The 18,713-nt window shown below is 53.9% G+C and overlaps 6 protein-coding genes across 6 annotated transcripts; 4 read left to right on the top strand and 2 right to left on the bottom strand.

Annotated features, from left to right (window-relative positions):
* Window positions 1-13: 13 nt before the first annotated feature.
* Window positions 14-556, top strand: LRP88_01457 (mitochondrial 54S ribosomal protein mL40; the record flags this gene model as incomplete). Its single annotated transcript, XM_083238140.1, has 1 exon — window positions 14-556. One exon carries the CDS (start codon window positions 14-16, stop codon window positions 554-556), a length of 543 nt encoding a protein of 180 aa, XP_083106645.1.
* A 1,220-nt stretch (window positions 557-1,776) lies between these two features.
* Window positions 1,777-2,674, bottom strand: LRP88_01456 (P-loop containing nucleoside triphosphate hydrolase protein; the record flags this gene model as incomplete). Its single annotated transcript, XM_083238139.1, has 5 exons — window positions 1,777-2,067; window positions 2,127-2,318; window positions 2,372-2,377; window positions 2,434-2,512; window positions 2,643-2,674. The coding sequence occupies 5 exons, from the start codon at window positions 2,672-2,674 to the stop codon at window positions 1,777-1,779; spliced, it is 600 nt and encodes a 199-aa protein (XP_083106644.1).
* Window positions 2,675-7,250: 4,576 nt separating this feature from the next.
* On the top strand, window positions 7,251-10,814 carry LRP88_01455 (salt tolerance down-regulator-domain-containing protein; the record flags this gene model as incomplete). Its single annotated transcript, XM_083238138.1, has 1 exon — window positions 7,251-10,814. The coding sequence occupies one exon, from the start codon at window positions 7,251-7,253 to the stop codon at window positions 10,812-10,814; it is 3,564 nt and encodes a 1,187-aa protein (XP_083106643.1).
* Window positions 10,815-12,110: 1,296 nt separating this feature from the next.
* LRP88_01454 (uncharacterized protein) lies at window positions 12,111-12,935 on the bottom strand (the record flags this gene model as incomplete). Its single annotated transcript, XM_083238137.1, has 1 exon — window positions 12,111-12,935. The coding sequence occupies one exon, from the start codon at window positions 12,933-12,935 to the stop codon at window positions 12,111-12,113; it is 825 nt and encodes a 274-aa protein (XP_083106642.1).
* A 1,986-nt stretch (window positions 12,936-14,921) lies between these two features.
* Window positions 14,922-15,218, top strand: LRP88_01453 (uncharacterized protein; the record flags this gene model as incomplete). Its single annotated transcript, XM_083238136.1, has 2 exons — window positions 14,922-15,029; window positions 15,081-15,218. The coding sequence occupies 2 exons, from the start codon at window positions 14,922-14,924 to the stop codon at window positions 15,216-15,218; spliced, it is 246 nt and encodes an 81-aa protein (XP_083106641.1).
* Window positions 15,219-15,586: 368 nt separating this feature from the next.
* On the top strand, window positions 15,587-16,250 carry LRP88_01452 (translation machinery-associated protein 20; the record flags this gene model as incomplete). The annotated part of the gene is made up of 2 exons (XM_083238135.1): window positions 15,587-15,600; window positions 15,650-16,250. 2 exons carry the CDS (start codon window positions 15,587-15,589, stop codon window positions 16,248-16,250), a joined length of 615 nt encoding a protein of 204 aa, XP_083106640.1.
* Window positions 16,251-18,713: the final 2,463 nt, after the last annotated feature.

Genomic DNA, 18,713 nt, shown 5'->3' with positions numbered 1-18,713 from the left:
ACAACTCCTCACAATGGCCTCGATATTCTCTCTCGGCGGGCTCTTCACCCGCCAGGCCACCGCCCCCGCGGCGCCTACAACCCGCCTCTTCTCAACCACTACGAGCCTCCTTGCCCGCACGCCCCCCAAGCCCCCGGCCAAGAAGCCGGCCGGCAAGGTGCCTCCCCGCCGCAAGCACCAGGCCCCCAAGTCGGAGAACTTCTACCGCATCCGCACCCTCCGCCAGAACATGTTCTCGCCCGCCCCTCCGCCCCTCCGCATGGCTCGTCTGAGGTATCTCCGCCACTGGACTATTCACCGCGCGTGGCAGTTGTTCCGTCGGCAGCAGCATCTGGCTATTGAGCAGGAGCGTCACCGCATGTATAGTGGCATGTACAATGCCTGCGAGGAGCTGCGCAAGACGGTTGGTCCTGGAAACAGAGATGAGGGGTACCTGTACAGAGTGGCCATGGAGAAGAAGGGTGTCTGGGGCACCGAGGCTGTGCCGATCGAGTATTCGCGTTTCCAGACCGAGTATCCCGCCAAGGAGGCGTGGAACCACGATTGGAAGAGGTAAAATATGAAGTGTTGGGTGTATGAGTTCGGCTGGGAGCTTCATGAGCATCAATGTGTACTGTATGTATTATAAGCAGCTGGTATATGATGGGGGTTAGAACAAGCCAATGTTTCAAGGGTTCTGGGTGACAGGGCTGAGTGAGTGTCAAAAGCGGGCACGGTTAGCTCAATGGTGATAAGTGAAAAGGGTCTCGAAGCAAAGTTATGCTGCATAGCCATCCAGACGTATGGGGTTCGTGTTCACTTGAAACAAAAGACAAAGACCGTAAGCACAGCATGCGAAACATCAAAGTCATCACTCTCTATCAAATATCAGCCTAGCAAACGACAGTCACCACCAATCTCGCCTCCATACATCTCATCTCCTATCCTATCCTACACTTTTTCCTCCCCACTCAAGCTCTATTTCCAAGTCAAATGATATGCAATACACGCAGAGAGTGTCAATGTGATTTTGCCGCCAACTTGGATTCGAATCCTACTCCGTACCATAGTTACCCCTCTTCCCCTTTTTGTGCTGTGCCGTGCCGCGCAGCTGCGGCGTTGCAAGAAAGTTTCGCTTGCCAAGAGATTAAGAAATACCCAGATCCTCCCTTGAAACAAAAGCCAACTGATTATTAAAAAAACGACGAGACGAATGCGAAATTGTAGGATCAGAAAACGGGAAGAAATAGCAGAATGGGGCTTGAGGGAGGACGAGGGCTGGGTTGTTCGTTCCTTTCTCCGAGAGTTGGAACTCCAATGAGTGAATATTCATTTTGTTTGCAATAACGCCTGAAACAACGCAGTGATAGGTAGCGGTCGGTGGCGGTGATGGCTTCGGGGCTTCGACCGAAACGCCGACGGGGCTGTAAGCAAGGACCTTTTGGTCTCAAGCCTGCCTGAGGTGTATGAGTGTGTGAGTGTGAGTATGAGCATGCGTGCGTGTGTGTATGCGCATGTCAAGTAAAGAAGTCCTCCCTCCAAAGCGCCGAGCAACAAGTCCTCTATATCCCGATTCTGATTCCTTGCCCCAAATCCTACAATTATCTCCAGATATCCAACTTGTTCTGATATTATGGCCGCGGCCGGGTGAGCGAGGGTGGGCTGTGGAGCCGATGAGGGCATTCATAGATCGTATGTCAGCCTCGTCTGACTCGTCCTGATATTGAGCGTGATCCCCTCGGCTCAGGTGTTGGATTCGCATCGTATGCTCATTCCGAAGAGCTAGGTCGCGGCCGTTTACAGCACGACACAGCAGCCACCGCCCTCACCCTTCTCAAAGGTCAAGAGGGCGGCGCGAGTGGCAGCCTCAAAGACATCGTCGACGCCCTCGCCGCTCAAGCTGGAACATTCCAGATACCGCTTGGCGTTAATCTCGCGGCAGATAGCCTCGCCGTCGTGCTCGGAAACGAATCGCAGCGACTTCTTGCGCATCTCCTCGATCGCGACCGGGTCTTCTCGGAGGTCCTTCTTCAAACCGACGAGGATAATAGGGACACCGCTGCATAGGCGGGTAGCCTCTTCGATCCACTGTAAGAGCACACGTCAGCTTTGGGGTGGTTCCATCACCCGTTCCGGGGGAGCCGCACCTTGTGTTTAACGTTGTCGAGGGAATCTGGAGTATCGATGGAGAACCCTATCAGGATGACATGGGCTTTTGAGTATGCAAGAGGCCGTAATCGCTCGTAATCTTCCTGGCCGGCGGTATCCCATAGGGCGAGCTGGACCGACTTGCCGTCCACTCTGCAATCCGTCACATAGTTCTCGAAGACTGTAGGGATCTGGTTCAGAGGTCAATAGCTGTCGTCGCAAGGCAATTTCGATCGGGACTCACGTAGTGCTGTAAAGACATCTGTTAGCAAGGTCTTGATACAGAGGGTGGAAGGAAGAGCTTACTGTAGGGAAGTATCCTAGCGTAAAGACGCTCAGAAGACTAGTCTTGCCGCAGGCACCATCACCGATAATGACCAACTTCCTATTATGAATGTCAGAGACCAAGTTGATATATAGATTGCCGGTTTCGTGATTGATAGAGAGCGAGACGGGCGCCGGGAGTGGGCAAGGCAGCGGCAATACGGGGTCGAGGCGCGCAATAGAGGTCGTACCTGCGGATAACGTTCTGGGGATTTGCACTCATGGTGAATCAATTATATGGGTCAAGAATACGAGCGACGCTTGTTCGAATGCAATCGGAGGCGATGTTGGATCTGGAGTCTATTACGAGCCCCAGATCGTTAGGGATGGAGGATGGATCGGCCGCTCTCGTCGTCGGATTGAACTATGGGCCGAGCAGCGACGAGGTACAGTAGCAATAGGGCGTCGTCGCGATGCGTTGATGGAAGCAGTCAGACGAAGATGACAGGATAGATTCGAGGGCTCGCTTCGTTGGGCAAGAGGAGAGAAATGTCGTCGAGTCTGGGCCCCTATTTTCTCACGGGCGTTGGATGATGGATGGTTGTTGGATGAGTGAGCAAGGGACGTCGGGGGAGCGCGGACGTGGAGCGAGGAGCGGGCAGTGAATACGGTTCAGCCCCGGGGGGTAGTGCGCAGGGCGTTTTTTTTCTGGCGGTGGGACGCAGGGAAAGACGGGAGAGAGAGAGGGAAAAGAGAGCGTGAGGACGGTGGTTGGAGGAGGAGAGAGGAGAAGATGGGCTTTTTTAATGGGAATACGAGCGTCAGAGTACCAAGGTAAGGTAGGTACGTATAAAGGTATGGATGCAGGTAGGTAGGACTCTGGGCTTCTTTTTTGAGGAAGAAGTCACCCAGCCAGTCAGTAAAGTAGACAAGGCACAGTAAAGTCGGGGGTGCGTAGGCGTGGTGAGGTGCTGTGCTGTGCTGTGCTGTGTTTTTTTCGGCTTGTCCCTGCGCTGCGAGCTGGGGCCGGCTGGTTGGCTTGTATTTTGGGCTTGGGCCGAACTGCGCTGAGAGAGGTACAGCTAAGCAGCTGGGCTGGGCTGATGGGATGGAGGGATGATGGAGGGATGGATGGAGACGGGAATTGGAGAGTTGTTTGAGGTTTCCGGCGCTAGAAGAACCCGACTTGGATGCTAGAGCAATATAGCAGATGGGAAAAGCAATCACTTCAGCTCCGTGCGCCTCAGAGGCAGCCTCCGGTCTATTGTTGGCGTTGTCCTGGGGCTGTTTACGACGGCGACGGTGGGTGCAGGTAGTGGTGGTGGTGGAGAGAAACAGCTCGGCTCCCCTGGCGTTCGAGGTGGAGAAGTCATGGACACAGAAAACGGGCCCGGGACCTTTTTTAGCTGACGATGAGGTGAGGTGAGGTAAGGTAGGTTGGGTGGACAGCAAGACGCAGACAGCTTCTGTTACAACCGTCGAGCAGGCAGTGGAGGTGTGCTGTGGGTTCATTGATGTCACTCTATTCTCGACGTGCCAGAGACATCTCCACGGCTCTGGAAGATTCATCTTTGAGCAATTGCAAGCATTAGCAACCAGCTCACTGCGTAACAGTAAGCAAGCAACGTTGACACCAGCCAGGGGCATGCCACCCTGCAAAGCAGAATGGTTACCAAGCAAGCAACAGCAATAGTTCACCAGCGAGCTCTCTCACTAACAACAGCCCCTGGGGCAGTGCGTCAAGGGCTCCATCCTCCAGCCTGGGCCTCTATCCCAAACAGGCAATGTGAAGCCAGCCGCAAAACTAAAGGGTCCAGCATCAGCGTCAGAGAGACCGATCTCGATACGCTGGCTCTTAGTCGGGCAATACGCAGTAGAATGCAAAAAATTGCTAGGTGCGCTGATCTGCAGGCACATGTGTACATGCTCATCGCGAAGCTTGCTCCTTCCGGGGGATCCAATTAGCTATCGCCAGTATGTATCGTCGTCACGGAGCTGAGTTGGCTCCCATCAACATCGCCAGCAATCAACTTTTTTACCTTTCAAACATGGTCATCCGTCTCAGCGAATAGCAAACCTCACGCTCGCACTCCTTTGTTTCGGCATAAATTATGTTCCCCGCGAGGAATCTCCACCATCGACAGCCTCGTTGCAAAACAAACAAACAAAAAAAAACAGGTCAATACGATGATGACGGCCACATCAGATCCATGGCATCTAAATGCCGACATATCCACCTCTCGGGGCCTAGATTCTCCCCCAACTGCCTATCCCGGAGTTTTCGCATTCGGTTTACTGTGTTTGGGTACTATACTGTATCCTCGACTTCAAAACTCCGCGGTCTTTGCTTAGCTGGCGCCGCACCGTCATGCCATGTCATGTCACTGGCCGAATGCTTGGGCGCCCTTTGAGGCTGTGCACCTCAAGGCAGGAAAAAGGGCACTACGGAGATGCACCAACCAAACCCACCCGCCAGCCGGTAAGCTAAAAACAGGCACAGGGACCTCGCCAGGACGAACTAGAGATCCCCCTAAAAAAGAACCCTGGCAATTGGATTGGATTGGCAAGAGAAAGGGCCGGCCGGCCTCCATGCCTTGGAGAGAGACCCCCGTGTCTCGGAATATCACAGAGATCGTCGCCGCCGTCAACTCTGACCATTCTCCCGGCTCCCTCCCGTCGGGTCCATGGGCATGCCTCATCCCAGATCTCGGGCCCGTGGCGGAATGCCGGTACGTCTCCGGTTCGCTTACGCTTTATGGCTGGCTGGCACTGGATTTTAACGTGCAAACACGAACATGGCCAGTTCTCTCCCCACAGAGGCTTCTTACCTGCGTCTGGTGATGACGGCAGATCGGGGTCCCCGACAGCCAAATCCGTCACCGTCGAGTGTCTTACCCGCTTATTCGCCTTTACTGGGTTGCAACCACAATGCTTGATAGACGATAGACGCTCCATCTTGCTGCAGCCAATGTTGACAACTCTACAACCGCGTCTCTTTAGACGACATTCTTTGTTCCCATGGGCCGAGTGTCAACTTATCTTCAGGCGAGGCACGCAGGAACCTTAACATGAACCGGTTCATTGTGGCAACAGCCCTTGCGAGGTCGCTCTCATCCTGTGCCGTCTGTCCCCTCACGTATTAGTGCCACTGCAAACGGCCTCTGTGCAGCTCACTTCTCACAGCTGAGACTCATCTATCCGTGTTTGGTCAATCAGCCGAAGCATCTCTCTGTCGTCACTCTGTCGTCGACACTGTCCTTTCCGTTTGTCCAACCTTGAAGACAAGGGGACGAAAGAAGGTGTCGTCTCATTTCTGCGTCTAGTCGCACAGGCGACTTCATGCGCCAACGTGGACGTATAGGCTGTGCGCTCGTTTCGAGGCGTGGTTCAGCTCCAGGAGGATGGGGTCACAGCAGTCGAGTCAATTTCTGTATTTTCCCACCTCGTGCCAAACTAAACCTGCCATGTCAACGCCATACGAGACCGGCAGCTGTCGTGATGCCGGCGGCTAGAGTGAAATTTGTCGCTTGCACATCAGCATCAAGAGTGAAGATCATAATCCAGGAACACCCCGTTTCCTCGGTCGTCTAGCCAAAACGGTTGTCCTCATAGGAAAACGGAGAGATGATAATCCTTTTGGGGCTCTATGGGGATGTAGTTCCCCGTTTCAACTTGACATGGGTGAAATGAAGGACTTGACAGTATCCGCGAAGTCGAGACGGATAGGCGTGGTGGATTGTTTCAGCAATCCGGAATATGGGGTGGACGAACGGGGCTTATTCGGGCGATCGGGTCCCGGTGAATGACGTTGGTAGTCAATTGAGTTGGAATTTGACTCTTATTGTATTTGTGGTCGTATTTGGGTTGATATGAAAATACTACGATTGCCATTGCTGAACCGCAGTTCTTGACAGGAAATAACACGCGACATCCGGCTGATACAATCATGACTACGAAACACAATACTACACAAGGCTTCCTTCTACTGGCATTCCGGGGACACAAGTCAAAGATTGACGCAAAAATGCCAAGAATACTTACTGCAGTTTGATCAATTGTCTGTCAATCCCCTCCTCAATTCCGCCACCTCCCATTGTCCCATTTTTGCTTGCCCCAGGTTCAGGGTAACCAAATTGCATCTTGGTGGTTTGCCAACGGAACGAAAAAGTGACGTTGACATCAAGGTCGTTTGCTCCCCACCCCCACCTGCCTAAGGCACAAACGAACCAGAAGGCTAGATCTCGGTCGTCACGTGCGCGATCACACCAGGCGAGGCAAAGAGCGGGGCCATCTCCGTCAATCAGATTCGTGCCTGCCACAGCGACCTGGCTCGTTCGGCTGCATGAGAAAGTACAGGTGCCATGTAACTCCACCAGAGAGTGACTTCCATCACTTTGCCTTGAGCCTTGAGCCTTGAAGTACTGTAGTCTCGAGCAACCTACGCCAAACCACCAAACAAAGACTTTGCAACATCTTCACTCTTTTACTCCCTCCCCGTACAACATCATTACACGCCTCGCACTGCCCTCGCGTCTGCAGGCCAGAAGCATCTTATCGATTCCGCCCTGGGTCCCTCCCCCGCAGGCGTCATCGCTGACCTAACCCTGACCTTGGCCTCGCCGACTGTGAGTGCCTCATTTTGAGCCGCCCCCCAGACCCTCCACTCTCAACGTTCGCTCCGCAGCCGCCTCGCGACCACCACCTTGTCGCCTTACGACGCGCAATTCACGCTGCTCTTCCGCTGACACGCTCACCGCGCACAACAGACATCGCCCCCTCCATCCTCCCACGAGTTCGACAGACACGTGTCGCGCACAGCATCTTCATGCCCTCGACTGCCCTGCTCCCGTAAACCTACGATGCCGGCCAACAACCAGAAACCGGCTTCCCAAACGCCGGCATCGCCTCGAAATACTGCAAAATACACCAACAAGGATGGCTCCAAGTTCATCACCGTACCTAAAGGGTCTCCCTCCGAGTCGTCGCTCCCCCCGACCCCCACAACCGCCAAAGCCAGCGCCCCCCCACCAGATGCTAGCAATGATCCTGCTCCTACTGTCAACCGCAAGAAGCAGAAGCGCCGGCAGAAGGCCGCTGCGAAACTTGCCCTGCAGCAGCAGACTGCTAATGGACACGATGCAGCATCTGGAGCCGGTTCGGTTGCGGGATCGACGTTGGGCCACGGCCCCGCTGACCACGAAGAAGTCGAGAGCGATGATGAGCACGAGTATGTCCTGGCAAGCGAAGTGTCAGGGCCGACTAGCAACGGCCATCCGCTCCCGGATTCCAAGTCCAAGAAGAAAAACAAGAAGAAGAAGAAGGGAGGCGCAGCAAGCAACGACTCTCCACAATTGGCGGCCGATCGAAACCCTCCATCGCAGCCTAACATGTCGCGAGGTTCTGGCATGTCCCGCGACAAGATTTGGAGCACTAGTAACCAGGAGGAGCGAGAACGCATCAAGGAGTTCTGGCTTGGATTGGGTGAAGATGAGCGGAAATCCTTGGTCAAGGTGGAGAAGGACGCTGTCCTGAAGAAGATGAAGGAACAGCAGAAGCACACCTGCAGCTGTACCGTCTGCGGTAGAAAGCGCAATGCGATCGAGGAAGAGCTAGAAGGTCTTTATGATGCCTACTACCTGGAGCTGGAGCAGTTCGCGAACCAAGGCGAGGCGCCTACCATGCTGCCTACACCCCGCGACTTCTCCCTAAGGCCACCCCGAGGGCTGCCATCGAGCTACGGCAATCCGCCGCCATCCCGCGGGCGGATAGTTGAACATGTTGGCGATGACGAGGACGAGGACGACCTAGAGGAGGTCTATAGCGAAGACGGAGTGGAGGACGATGACTATAGCGACGACGAACCTCCCGAAGAATTCCACAATCCTCACGATCGAGACGTCGCCGATTTCTTGACGTTTGGCAACAGCCTTCAAGTCAAGGGTACGCAGCTTCTTGAATCACTTCTCCACAGATATGGTAACATGGACTTAGGTGGCATTCTCACCGTGGCGGATGATCTCCTCAAGAACGACGGCAAGCGATTCATCGAGATGATGGAGCAGCTCGCGGAGCGTCGAATGGCCAGGGAAGAGGATGCTCGCGAGCACTTCTCCCGCGGCTATGGCGGTCACCCCAATGGCTCATACTCCAATCCTCATAACCATCCTCCTCCCGACGACGACGAATATGATGACGAAGAAGACGAGGAAGAGGACTATGACGATAGCCAAGACGAGGAGTATGAGGATGAAGAGGTATACTCGAACCCCTCTGTGATGCCGCCCCAGTCCCATACTGAGTGTTGCTGCCAGGACCAGATGACGGAGGAGCAACGGATGGAAGAAGGCCGTCGGATGTTCCAGATCTTTGCCGCTCGCATGTTTGAGCAGCGCGTGCTCTCAGCCTACAAGGAAAAGGTGGCCAAGGAACGCCAGCAGAAACTCCTCGAGGAGCTGGAGGACGAGAACCGCCTAGTCGAACAACAGAAGGCCAAGAAAGCTAAGAACGCCCAGAAGAAGAAGGACAAGGCTGCTCAAAAGAAGCAGGCTCAGGCCGAGGAGCGGGCGCGCAAGGAAGCTGAGAAGGCTGCAGAGGAGGCTGCACGACAAGAAGCTGAGAAGCAACGGATTGCTCAGCAAAAGGCAAGGAGCGAGGAGAAGCGAAAGCAAAAGGAGGCCTACAAGAAGGCGGAAGAGGAGGCTCGTCTACGAAAAGAGGCAGAGCGACAACGGCAGCGCGAAAAGCAGGCCGAACAAGAGCGCAAAGCCCGCGAAGCCAAGGAAAAGGAGAAGAAGCTCAAGGAAGAACAGCGACAGCGGGAGAAGGAGGCTCGAGAGCAAAAGGAGCGCGAGGCCCAAGAGCGAAAGGATAAGCAGGACCGCGACAAGCGGGAGAAGGAAGCCCGAGCTGCCAAGGCCCAGAAGGAAGCCCAAGCTGCTCGTGAGGCCAAGGAGAAGCTTAAGGAGGAAAAGGCAGCAGCTCACAAGGCGGCCACCCAGTCATCGCAGCCTCTCCAAATCCCCAAGCGCGGACAGCAACACCCAGTCTCGATACCGACCGCCCTGCCGCAACATCCTCCTAACCCCAACAGCTACGCATCGCCTAAGATACCGGTTGCGACACCTGTGATCCCCAAGGCGCCCACTCCTATGCGACCCAGGACAATGTCGCAGCAACAGGACACGGCCCCGACAAGCTCATCCGCGTCTCAGTCTGCTTCTGCTACTAGTCAGAACCCCTCGCCTCACTCATTGACACCAGCTCATATGAGCCCGGGCCCAATAGGGCAGCGCAAGAGTAGCGCAAGCACGACAGCGACAACGTCGCAGCATTCCCACTCGGTATCGCCTACGAATGCCCAGTCTAGGATTGCTAGTCAACCCATTGGCTTCCAGATGCCTCCCATGGGAATTCAGCCTCCTCCAGGATTGACTCATGCACCACCAGGTTTCCCGAACCGCATACCCCACGAGGCCATGTTCCCCCCAGGTTTCAGACATAGTCCTAACGTGATGATGCCTCCTCCTGGCATACACAGCGCGCCCGGTCGTGGGTTCCCACCAGCGTCTATGCCGCCCCCGGGATTCCACCAAGCCAGCGATCAGTTCGGAATGGGTGGTTTCCCCATGCCCAAGGACGTCCCCCCGCCAGTGCATACCCGCCAGAGCTCTGGACAGTTTGATATTCCACCTCCAACGGCGCAACCTATTGGACGGCCTGCTCCCATTGGACGTCCCGGGAGTGTCAGCATGGGAAGAATGCCTGATGATCTCGATGATGAGACTACTCATCTGGGAAGTCGGGCGCTTCTTGAAGACGACGAACCGCTTGCCTCTGATGTGAACCCGGCAAGTCTGCGAAACCAGCCTCCGGGCTTTCCCACAGGTCCCTTTATGCCCTCAGGGTATCCCATGGCGCATAACCCCTGGGGACCTCCTGCTGGCGGCACGTTCCCTCCTCCTGGATTCGGAAACCCGGGCTGGGGCGCGCCAAGTGCGCCTCCGGGCTTCGGCATGGGATCTCCGGTTCCCTCGATGAGTGCCATCCGCAGTACGGCTCCGGCTCGGCATGTCGCTGTTCGACAGATGCTCTGCCAAGCCTGCAAGGCTCTGGGTGGCTCAGGCGACTCGGAAGGCTTCATTGATTTGTCAACCATCAAGTCGCAGATTGATGATATGACGGGTGACAGTATCTCGGAGATTGATCTGCTGAACTTGTGCGAGACGGAAGGAAGCCCGTCCAACGGAGGTGGTGCTTTTGACCTCAAACGGGATGTTGACGGTTCTGGAAAACACCGGGTACGATGGCAGCCGGATCCAAGCGACGGATTCAATCCTCAGTATCGAGCCGTTGGCGCACCGGGTGAAATTGGCAGTCCATTGATGGGCCATGCGTTACAGCATGTGCCGCAGCGAGGGTCCTAGGGAGGCCCCATCCAGAGGCCGGGGAATGAAGACGCCCAGCGGTCCAGCATTGGCACGACCAGGTCGTCTAGACAAGAGAATAGCAATGGTAGTCTATCTGGGATTCCAACCTCTGTGAGAGGATTGCAAATGCGCAAAACCGACCTTGGCTTGTTCGATACACAATCAGTCTTGGAGACGCGCGGTTTGTCGAGACCTTTGAATTTGCGAGCCGAAACATCTCCGGAGAGACCATTCAACCCATTTGAACACTCATGGAGGCAACAGGCGTCACCATCGTCATCCACCACCACGACCTTGGAGGCGCAGCTGGGAGAATCTTGTTTGTTTTCTGGACAAGAAAAAAATCCGTCACAGCGGACACAATCGAGATTCTTTCTCCCGAGTGGACGGAAGTGAATGGACTGAGCCAGGATAACAAGAGGACACATTCTATTGGGCTTTGGCAGGGTTCACAGGGACTGGACTGGAATGGACAGGCATGGGTGATGGTTTTGATGCGGGATGCTGCTCAACGGTACCACTTGGAAGGTGTTGAGAAAGCGAACCAGCGGACCAGCGTGAAATTATCGCTGTTATTACCGAAAGGGATCTTGTTCGAGTATCGGATAATAAACATGAGTCAAAGCGGGCTTGATGCATTGGCAATTCTGTCTCTCTCTCTCTCTAATTAGTTGTGACGTGTATTTGTGAATGAAGTAGTGATGCTCTTGTGGGATGGCATTGATGTGGTCGGGATGTGTGTGAGGGTGTTGATGGACATGAATGGCAAGGATGAGGTGATTCCCATGGCTAAAATTGGCTTGCATTTGTTTGACCATGGTGGAGTAGAGGGCAAGGGACAAGTTTCAACGGTGGGTCCAAATCTAACTCCAGCCTCGATACCTCTGTGATGCACCCGGGCCGTTTGAGGAAGGCAATGGAAGCACGTAAAGACAGAAGCAGTAATCATGTGGCAATGGCATGGAAGTACAGGTAATACTTTAATTCAACGTCTAGGCTCTCCCCCTTTGGTTTCGTAGATGACATTCACACACAAAGTTGCAGACTTTATCCTTTCCCATTGCTCCGAAATACTCAAACATGAAGTTGTTGTTGATGTTGTTCCCTGGCCTGACAAAAAGGTATCAAAAAAGACGTAACCCTCGCCCTATGGCCTTGAACCGAGTCAAGTGTAAGACTCCCCCGACGCGTTCAAAAAGACACAGCTCAGCGTTGGGGTTGTGGTGCCCATGAAGGCTCCTCCCAGGCGCTGGAAAGCCTTGCCGACTCCCTTCCTCGGACGGACCGTTCCGCCTAAATTCGGGTCTGGTCCTGGAAGGGGTTGGCTCCGGCGTTTGATGGGTTCGACTGACCAGAGGCGTTGCGGATGAGGGGCTGGCGCTGGGCGGCGCGCTGCTTCTTGGTGGCGGCACGGGCGAGAGCGACGGCCTCGGACTTGGCGGCGAGACGCTTCTGCTCCTTCTTGTCTCTGCAGCACATGAAGGTCAGGTAGCCCATCATGAGGGCGAGGGCGCCGGCAAAGACGATGGCGATGATGATGCCGGCCGTGTCCATCTCCTTCTTGACCAGGCAGATGGTTTCGTTGCTGTTGTCGAGCATGGTGCAGATGACATCGTCACGGCAGGTGCTCGTGGTGGTGGTGATGGAGGAGCAGGATCCCGTCTCTTCCTTACCGCTCTGGGTCTTGACGTCGCAAGCTGTCGTGTCCTTGACCTTGGCGGTCAAGCAGTCCTTGCCAGACGAGGTGTCGGCTGTCTCTCGCTTGAAAATGGTGCGCTTGGAGGGCTCACCAGCGGCGGCGACACGGGGAGCGATGGTGGGAAGAGGAGCGGCCGGGAAGCGCTTCTTGAGGTCCTCACCCTTGGCGAGCTCCTCACATCGCTGCCATGTGCGGCGAGCCTCGGCGACAGCCTCCTGGGAGGAGCAGCCGGCGTCGGTGTAGCAGCCCTGGACGGCGGGCTCTTCGGGGGATTCGAGCTTGGAGAGGCATGCAGCGAGGGCGGACTGGTCGGCGCAGTCGGCGTAAGCGGCCAGGTCAGCGCTGTTTTGGGCGAGACACTCTTGCTGGGCGATGGCGAGCGCGTTGCCCGCGAAGAAGACGGCGGATGAGAATCGCATGCTGGCGGTTTTTCGGGGGGAGTTCGACCCTAGAAGACTTTCGGCGAGAAAAAAGAAGGGAGGGCGATCGGCTGGCGATGGTATGGGATGGCTTGGTCTGACTTGCTCCAGAGGATGCCCCGCAAGCTCCAGTTGTCGATTGCGATTGATGGTCGGAAATCAAGACACGTCAATCCCTTGCAGCAGAACAAAGGGAGAGAGGAAAACGACGGGTTGTGGGAGTCGGAGATGGAGAAGGGTTTGGCGTTTTTGATGATGGGTGATGGATGTGACCCAGCAAGGGGGGAGAAGAGCAAGAATGGAGGAAGGGGAAAAAAAGAGAAAAAAAAGAAGCGAAAAAGCCAAAGGAGAAGGGATTACTTCTTTGCCTGGGAATGGATGGCTGGACGTGAACAAACAGGACAGGGTGTGAGGCGGCCTTTGGGGCTGGGCTTACTATTATGGGGACCAGCCTGCTAAAAAAAGGGGAGATGATCGATCCCTGAATGGGCGGCGGCAGACAGACAGACAGACAGTGAGACGCCCACTCTGGGGCCCTGAAGGAGATGAGCTAGTGAGCAGTCAGCCTTGGAGATGAGGAGGGTCCTCGAGGCGACCGGGGGTCTCTGCAGCTGTCCTGTTGGTACAGTAAGACTGTGTCGTTGCCGCTGAGTAGCTGGAAATTACGGGCTGGACTGCCGCACACTGCAACTATCCCATCCTTTCCCCATGGATGAGCTGGCAGAGCGTGTGGCGCTGGGTGGAACTAACGTTGAGAGCGCGGCTGAGAGCGTGAGACATGCCTCCGCGTTCATATCGAGTCTAGCTATTCTATGGTGGTGGCTTGGATGGGTTCAGCCGTGGGAGGCTTTCTTGAAGAACCACACACTATCCTAGCCACATGGCAACCAGAGACAGATTGAAGCTGTCCGGCAATGGGTCTAATATTTACTGCGTACGGGAGCATCTCGGCAGAGAGTGTGTTTTCAGACAAAAACAGGGACTGACCCATCTCGGGCTGGGATGGAAGCTGGCAACGCAGCGGGCATCCCCTTATGCACGCATAAGCACAAGCCTCCGCAAGCGCTCAGTGGCTGAGGGGATCCAGCTTGGAAGGATGGCGGTGCGCGGCACATGGGAGGGTCTGACCGGGGGTTGGGTTTTCGGCTGCTGGTGCGACAACGGGCTTTGAGTGGAGAGGAGTGACATTTCGTTTTACGGGTTGGGTTTCTTCGACGTTTGGATCTTTGTTTCTAGGGAACTTTGGTGACCTGGGTAGAGGCTGAATATGGATAGCTTGACCTGTCAATAGAAACCCTAACAAAAGCGAGGTGAGAAAGACGGTCAGGATGGATGCTTACGGCTTACAGCTTGGTCTCTTCACCCCTGTCGCTCACCCCGAACGCCATCCAACGCTTTGGGGTTTAAAGAGCGAGGCCTCGCAAAGAGAAGACCGAGACTCTTTTTCTGTCGAGTTTTGCTGTGGGAACATGCCGACTCGCAAGGCAGGTTCCAAGGTATGATATTCCCAACTCGTCAACCATTGGGTTTGTCCACGCAATCATTTTTTGCCATGGATGTTTAGGGGGCATGATGGGTCAGTGCATTTCTCTGGACAACAATCAAAAATACGAAAAAAATCTCCGACAAAAAAGGATCAATCTAATCCATCACTCATTTTCTCCTTCTCACAAAGAAACTGGTAAAATGCCTTGAATCTTGATCAAGCTTGCCTGTCTCACAAAGTGCACGTCATGGGCTTTGAGTCCTCCCGGGCAACAGGCGCGCAGCCAATCCGGCCGATTGCCATGTGAGGCTACGTCATCGTCGCGAGAAGCTTCCGAAGCCCGTTCGTAAGTTGATTGTACGAGGAAAGTAGGAAGGTATAAAAACCAGGCTACGGCGGAGGTTTCCAAGAACAATACCTTAATTCTCTTTTTTAATCTACACGAGATAAATAATTTGACACTATTCACAATATTTTCAACACAAAACAACAACTTCACCATGCCTCTTGTCGTTCCCGGTATCAACTCTACTTCTGGCGATAACGCCGAGGAGTGGCAGAACAAGCTTGTCGGCAAGAAGCTCTCCGAGTCAGAGTCCAACGAGACGGTAAGCTCTTCACTCTGACGAACCGGTTCATATGAGCTGACGAGCTGCAAGGTCTTTTGCAAGCGGGATCTTCCCGAGGAGACGCGCATCATTGAGCCTGGAATGATGGTGACAAAGGACTTCAAGGAGAACCGGCTCAATGTTCATCTCAAGGACGACGGAACCGTGTCGCACGTCGTCAAGGGATAAGTTGGTGGTTCGTCTGTGTGAGGTTGTACGAATAAACGAGGGATTGCACGACAGCATGAATAAATGAGAACAACAGGATCACAAACAATACTTACCCTGACGCGTGTTCATCGTAGACGCCGTGAATTCAGTTCATGGTGATGCTCAAAAAACCCCCCCCCGTATTGCATCTCGAGACTTACCCCGCCACTCCGATCCGCGGGGCATCGACTTTTCCCCCCCTACCAAAACAGCCCACCCCACCAAGACACGAGACGAAGCTTCTCCCTCACGAGAGCCAGTCCCTTTAATCGTTGCTACGCGTCTCAATCCATTTCAATTCTTTTGTATTTATAGACTACCACTCGGCACTGCCGTAAGCCGTCGCCATGTTCAAGAAAGAGTACATCCTCCTCGATCCAAAGCCCCTCACCAAAAGCTAATCTCGCTAGGATCCAATCCTCGCCGAAGCAAAAGCTCAAGTCGTCGGTCCAGCGATCCCTCCGACAGGCGCTCCTGTCCACGTACCCGCTTCTCACGCCGCACATCGACGAGATCCTACCCAAGAAGGCGTCCCTGGCGAGCATGAAGCTGACGGACCGCAACACGCTGTACGTCCTCGACTCGACGCCGCTCTTCTACCAGCAGGACATCTCGTCGACTATTATCCCTCACCTGCGCCTCGTGCACCGCTTCCCCGACGCGTTCCCGAGCATTCGCATAGACCGTGGTGCTATCCGCTTCGTGCTCTCGGGTGCTACGCTCATGGCTCCTGGTTTGACCTCACCCGGTGGTAGGCTGCCGGCCGATGGTGTCCCCGAGGGGTTGGAGGAGGGCAAAGAGATGGACCAGAAGCTAGAGGAGGATGGACGATGGAGCCGGGAGCTTGAGAAGGGTGAGCCTGTGGTCGTCATGGCCGAGGGCAAGGTGGAGGCTTGCGCCGTGGGGACGCTGGTGGCGGGGACCAAGGAGGTCAAGACCAAGGGCAAGGGGCCTGTGATTGAGGATGCGCACTTCCTGGGCGACGGCCTATGGAACCTGAACACCGAGTGAGGAACATTGGCTTTGGAATTGGAGTGGGATATCGTGATACCAAACATACGTCGAGATGGAAAGCTCATGCCAAGAGATGGTGTCAGGGGTCTTCGGCTGGGTCAGGGCCGAGTCGAGTCCCCCGGAATCAGCCGAATATTGAAACGCAGCGAGGACGTCTTAGGATATCGATTCGGCCGTTGTTTATCGGCGCCTTGTTGCTTCTGAGGAAAGATTTTAGACAATAATATCTTGGTTAAGAGTGCCTTGAAGACTAGGTCGGTGAAGTCTGCCCAGCAAACCTCTATGTGTCTGGGCCAAGCCAGACTGCCTTATCGAAGCCCGAGGTCTAAATACGTGAATACTCATCGTTAGCGATGATATTAATAGATGGTACCTCTCGAGTGGTCCTGTGTCTACAGTGACTGCAAGCCTCAGTGCCACTTGATCGATGGTCGGTCTCCCGATGGGCCGTACCGGGCGAGAACGCGGATACATGGGCTCTGAAGGCGATACATAAGATAATTGATATCGCCGGTACATGAGTGAACTCTTCATAGCTTGAGGAAGGGGTCCTCCAGCCCTAGTGGCATCGCTGTGCTTCAAGACGAAGGACCCGTTCATAACCCTCTAGAGCCTCCTCAGGGGAGGGCAAGGAGCCACTAGCAATGGATGCACAGGAGAAACAACAACTATGTTATCTGCCTTACAAAGTTAGTTTCGGAATGGTTACTAAAAACAAATTAAATATCAATGCTCCTCAAACTTCTTGTAGGAGCGATGGTTAATACAGCGCTAGATAGATTTGAAGTACAGCCTGAAGGCCGACCACTTATAAAGCAGGGGATAGATTCCTCCTTTCGAAGCGCCAATTCCGTCACCAGGCTTGAAACAGCCTTCTCCTATAGTTGGGCTGCAATGCTGTCTGAGAGTCAGTGACAGATAGGTCAACCAGTTCGTTCCACGAAGGGAGAATAAAAAACTTCAGTTTCTTCGTTCACTCTGCGAGGAAAGTCGAATATGATCTATGTCAAGCTTTTTCTGTAACTGGTGCGTATTGAAGGCTCTCGCATATCTTGACCAGAGACTGCAGCAAGTTGGGTTTAAGTGTTGACGGAGACTTGACTGTCGTCTGCTTGGGACTTCTTCGACTTTCTAAACAGAAATCGATCCAATGGTAGGAGACTCCAAACATGCTAATCAGAGAAAATCATCTTGGAAGCCCCTGGATGTATCACTCCAGACTCTTCGAGGGCTGTGGTCTAACGGACCACACAGATTCAAGACTTGGAACATCTCGACCTATTTAAAAGGTAGAAGAGCAGTTTCTATGGCTAATTTGATAGTGTGCTTGGTGTTGTATGTTCAAGTGTCTGTCGGCTAGTAGATAGATGGGGTAAAATCCGTCTCCCTGCTGGCCTCGCGCACATCTTGGTCCGAATTCATAGTCAATTGATGAATTTTCAGGCCCAAACTACTGAAAATGTCCTTATTGATGGGTATTGGTATATCTTTTTAACAGATCTACTCGTTCTCTCGGTCGAATCTGTCGAGGTAAATACTCCCCTCGCGTGCATGCTTACTCCGGACCACGCAGTCAGAGGATATCATGGCTAAGTGACGAAGAGGGTAAAATGACCCAGTTAAATTAATTATAGGGAACTCCTGACCTTAGTTTGCCAGGCCTTTGACTGATATGCGTGATGAACTTGTGGCGACCAGGGTCATTGGGTAGGGTTCTGAGCCAGTCACCACTCCTTTAGAAGAACAATATAATCTTGGTCTTTTAACAGGCATGGCAAGGAGAATCTCGGACAAGCAAAATATGCGCTTGAACAAAACTCCTGAGAGAGTGCTTTGAGAAGGGCCAAGACCTCGCGTGAGTTTCTGCAAACTCCATGAAGGAGTCGAACGACGAAAGGTTCATTGACCACTTTGATGAAACTTGGTGTTATGCATCAGCTGGCCCCCTAAACTTGATAAATGGTACAATGACTACGCTTGAGGTAGTATTGGGTTCAAGAACAAAAGGTCAAGTAGAGAGCCTAGCAAGAGCAAGCAACGTAAGCGATCCAGAGCAAACACCGGTGATAAATAACTTGGGTTTCAATGAGAGAACACCCGGAGTCTGTCTTGAATGTATCAATCATCAGGAAGAATGCAGGCCATGGCATACCGCGCTTACAAGCCTGACAACTTGGAAGTCCAGAGTTGCGAGACTGGGTAGCTGGGGTCTCTTAGCTAGATCCCTTCCAGTGGTGTTGACAACCGCATGGCAACTAGTATCTAGCGAATCAAATTTGCTATGCTCCAGAACAGAAAGGCCTTTCCGGGTGGCAAGGAGCACAGGGGTAGAGATGAGACGACTCTTGGCCAACTCGACGACTGCCTCTTTGAACAGAGATCAGAGAAGTAACACGAGAAAGGGGCTTGCTTCATGGAGAGAAATGAGTTCCTGGACCAACATCCTTACTTTGGATATTG

Source organism: Fusarium phalaenopsidis (genome assembly GCF_050370095.1).
Source record: "Fusarium phalaenopsidis strain FUZ10S chromosome Unknown contig_32278, whole genome shotgun sequence".
NCBI lineage: Eukaryota > Fungi > Ascomycota > Sordariomycetes > Hypocreales > Nectriaceae > Fusarium > Fusarium phalaenopsidis.
This window is presented reverse-complemented; position numbering and strand designations above follow the sequence as displayed.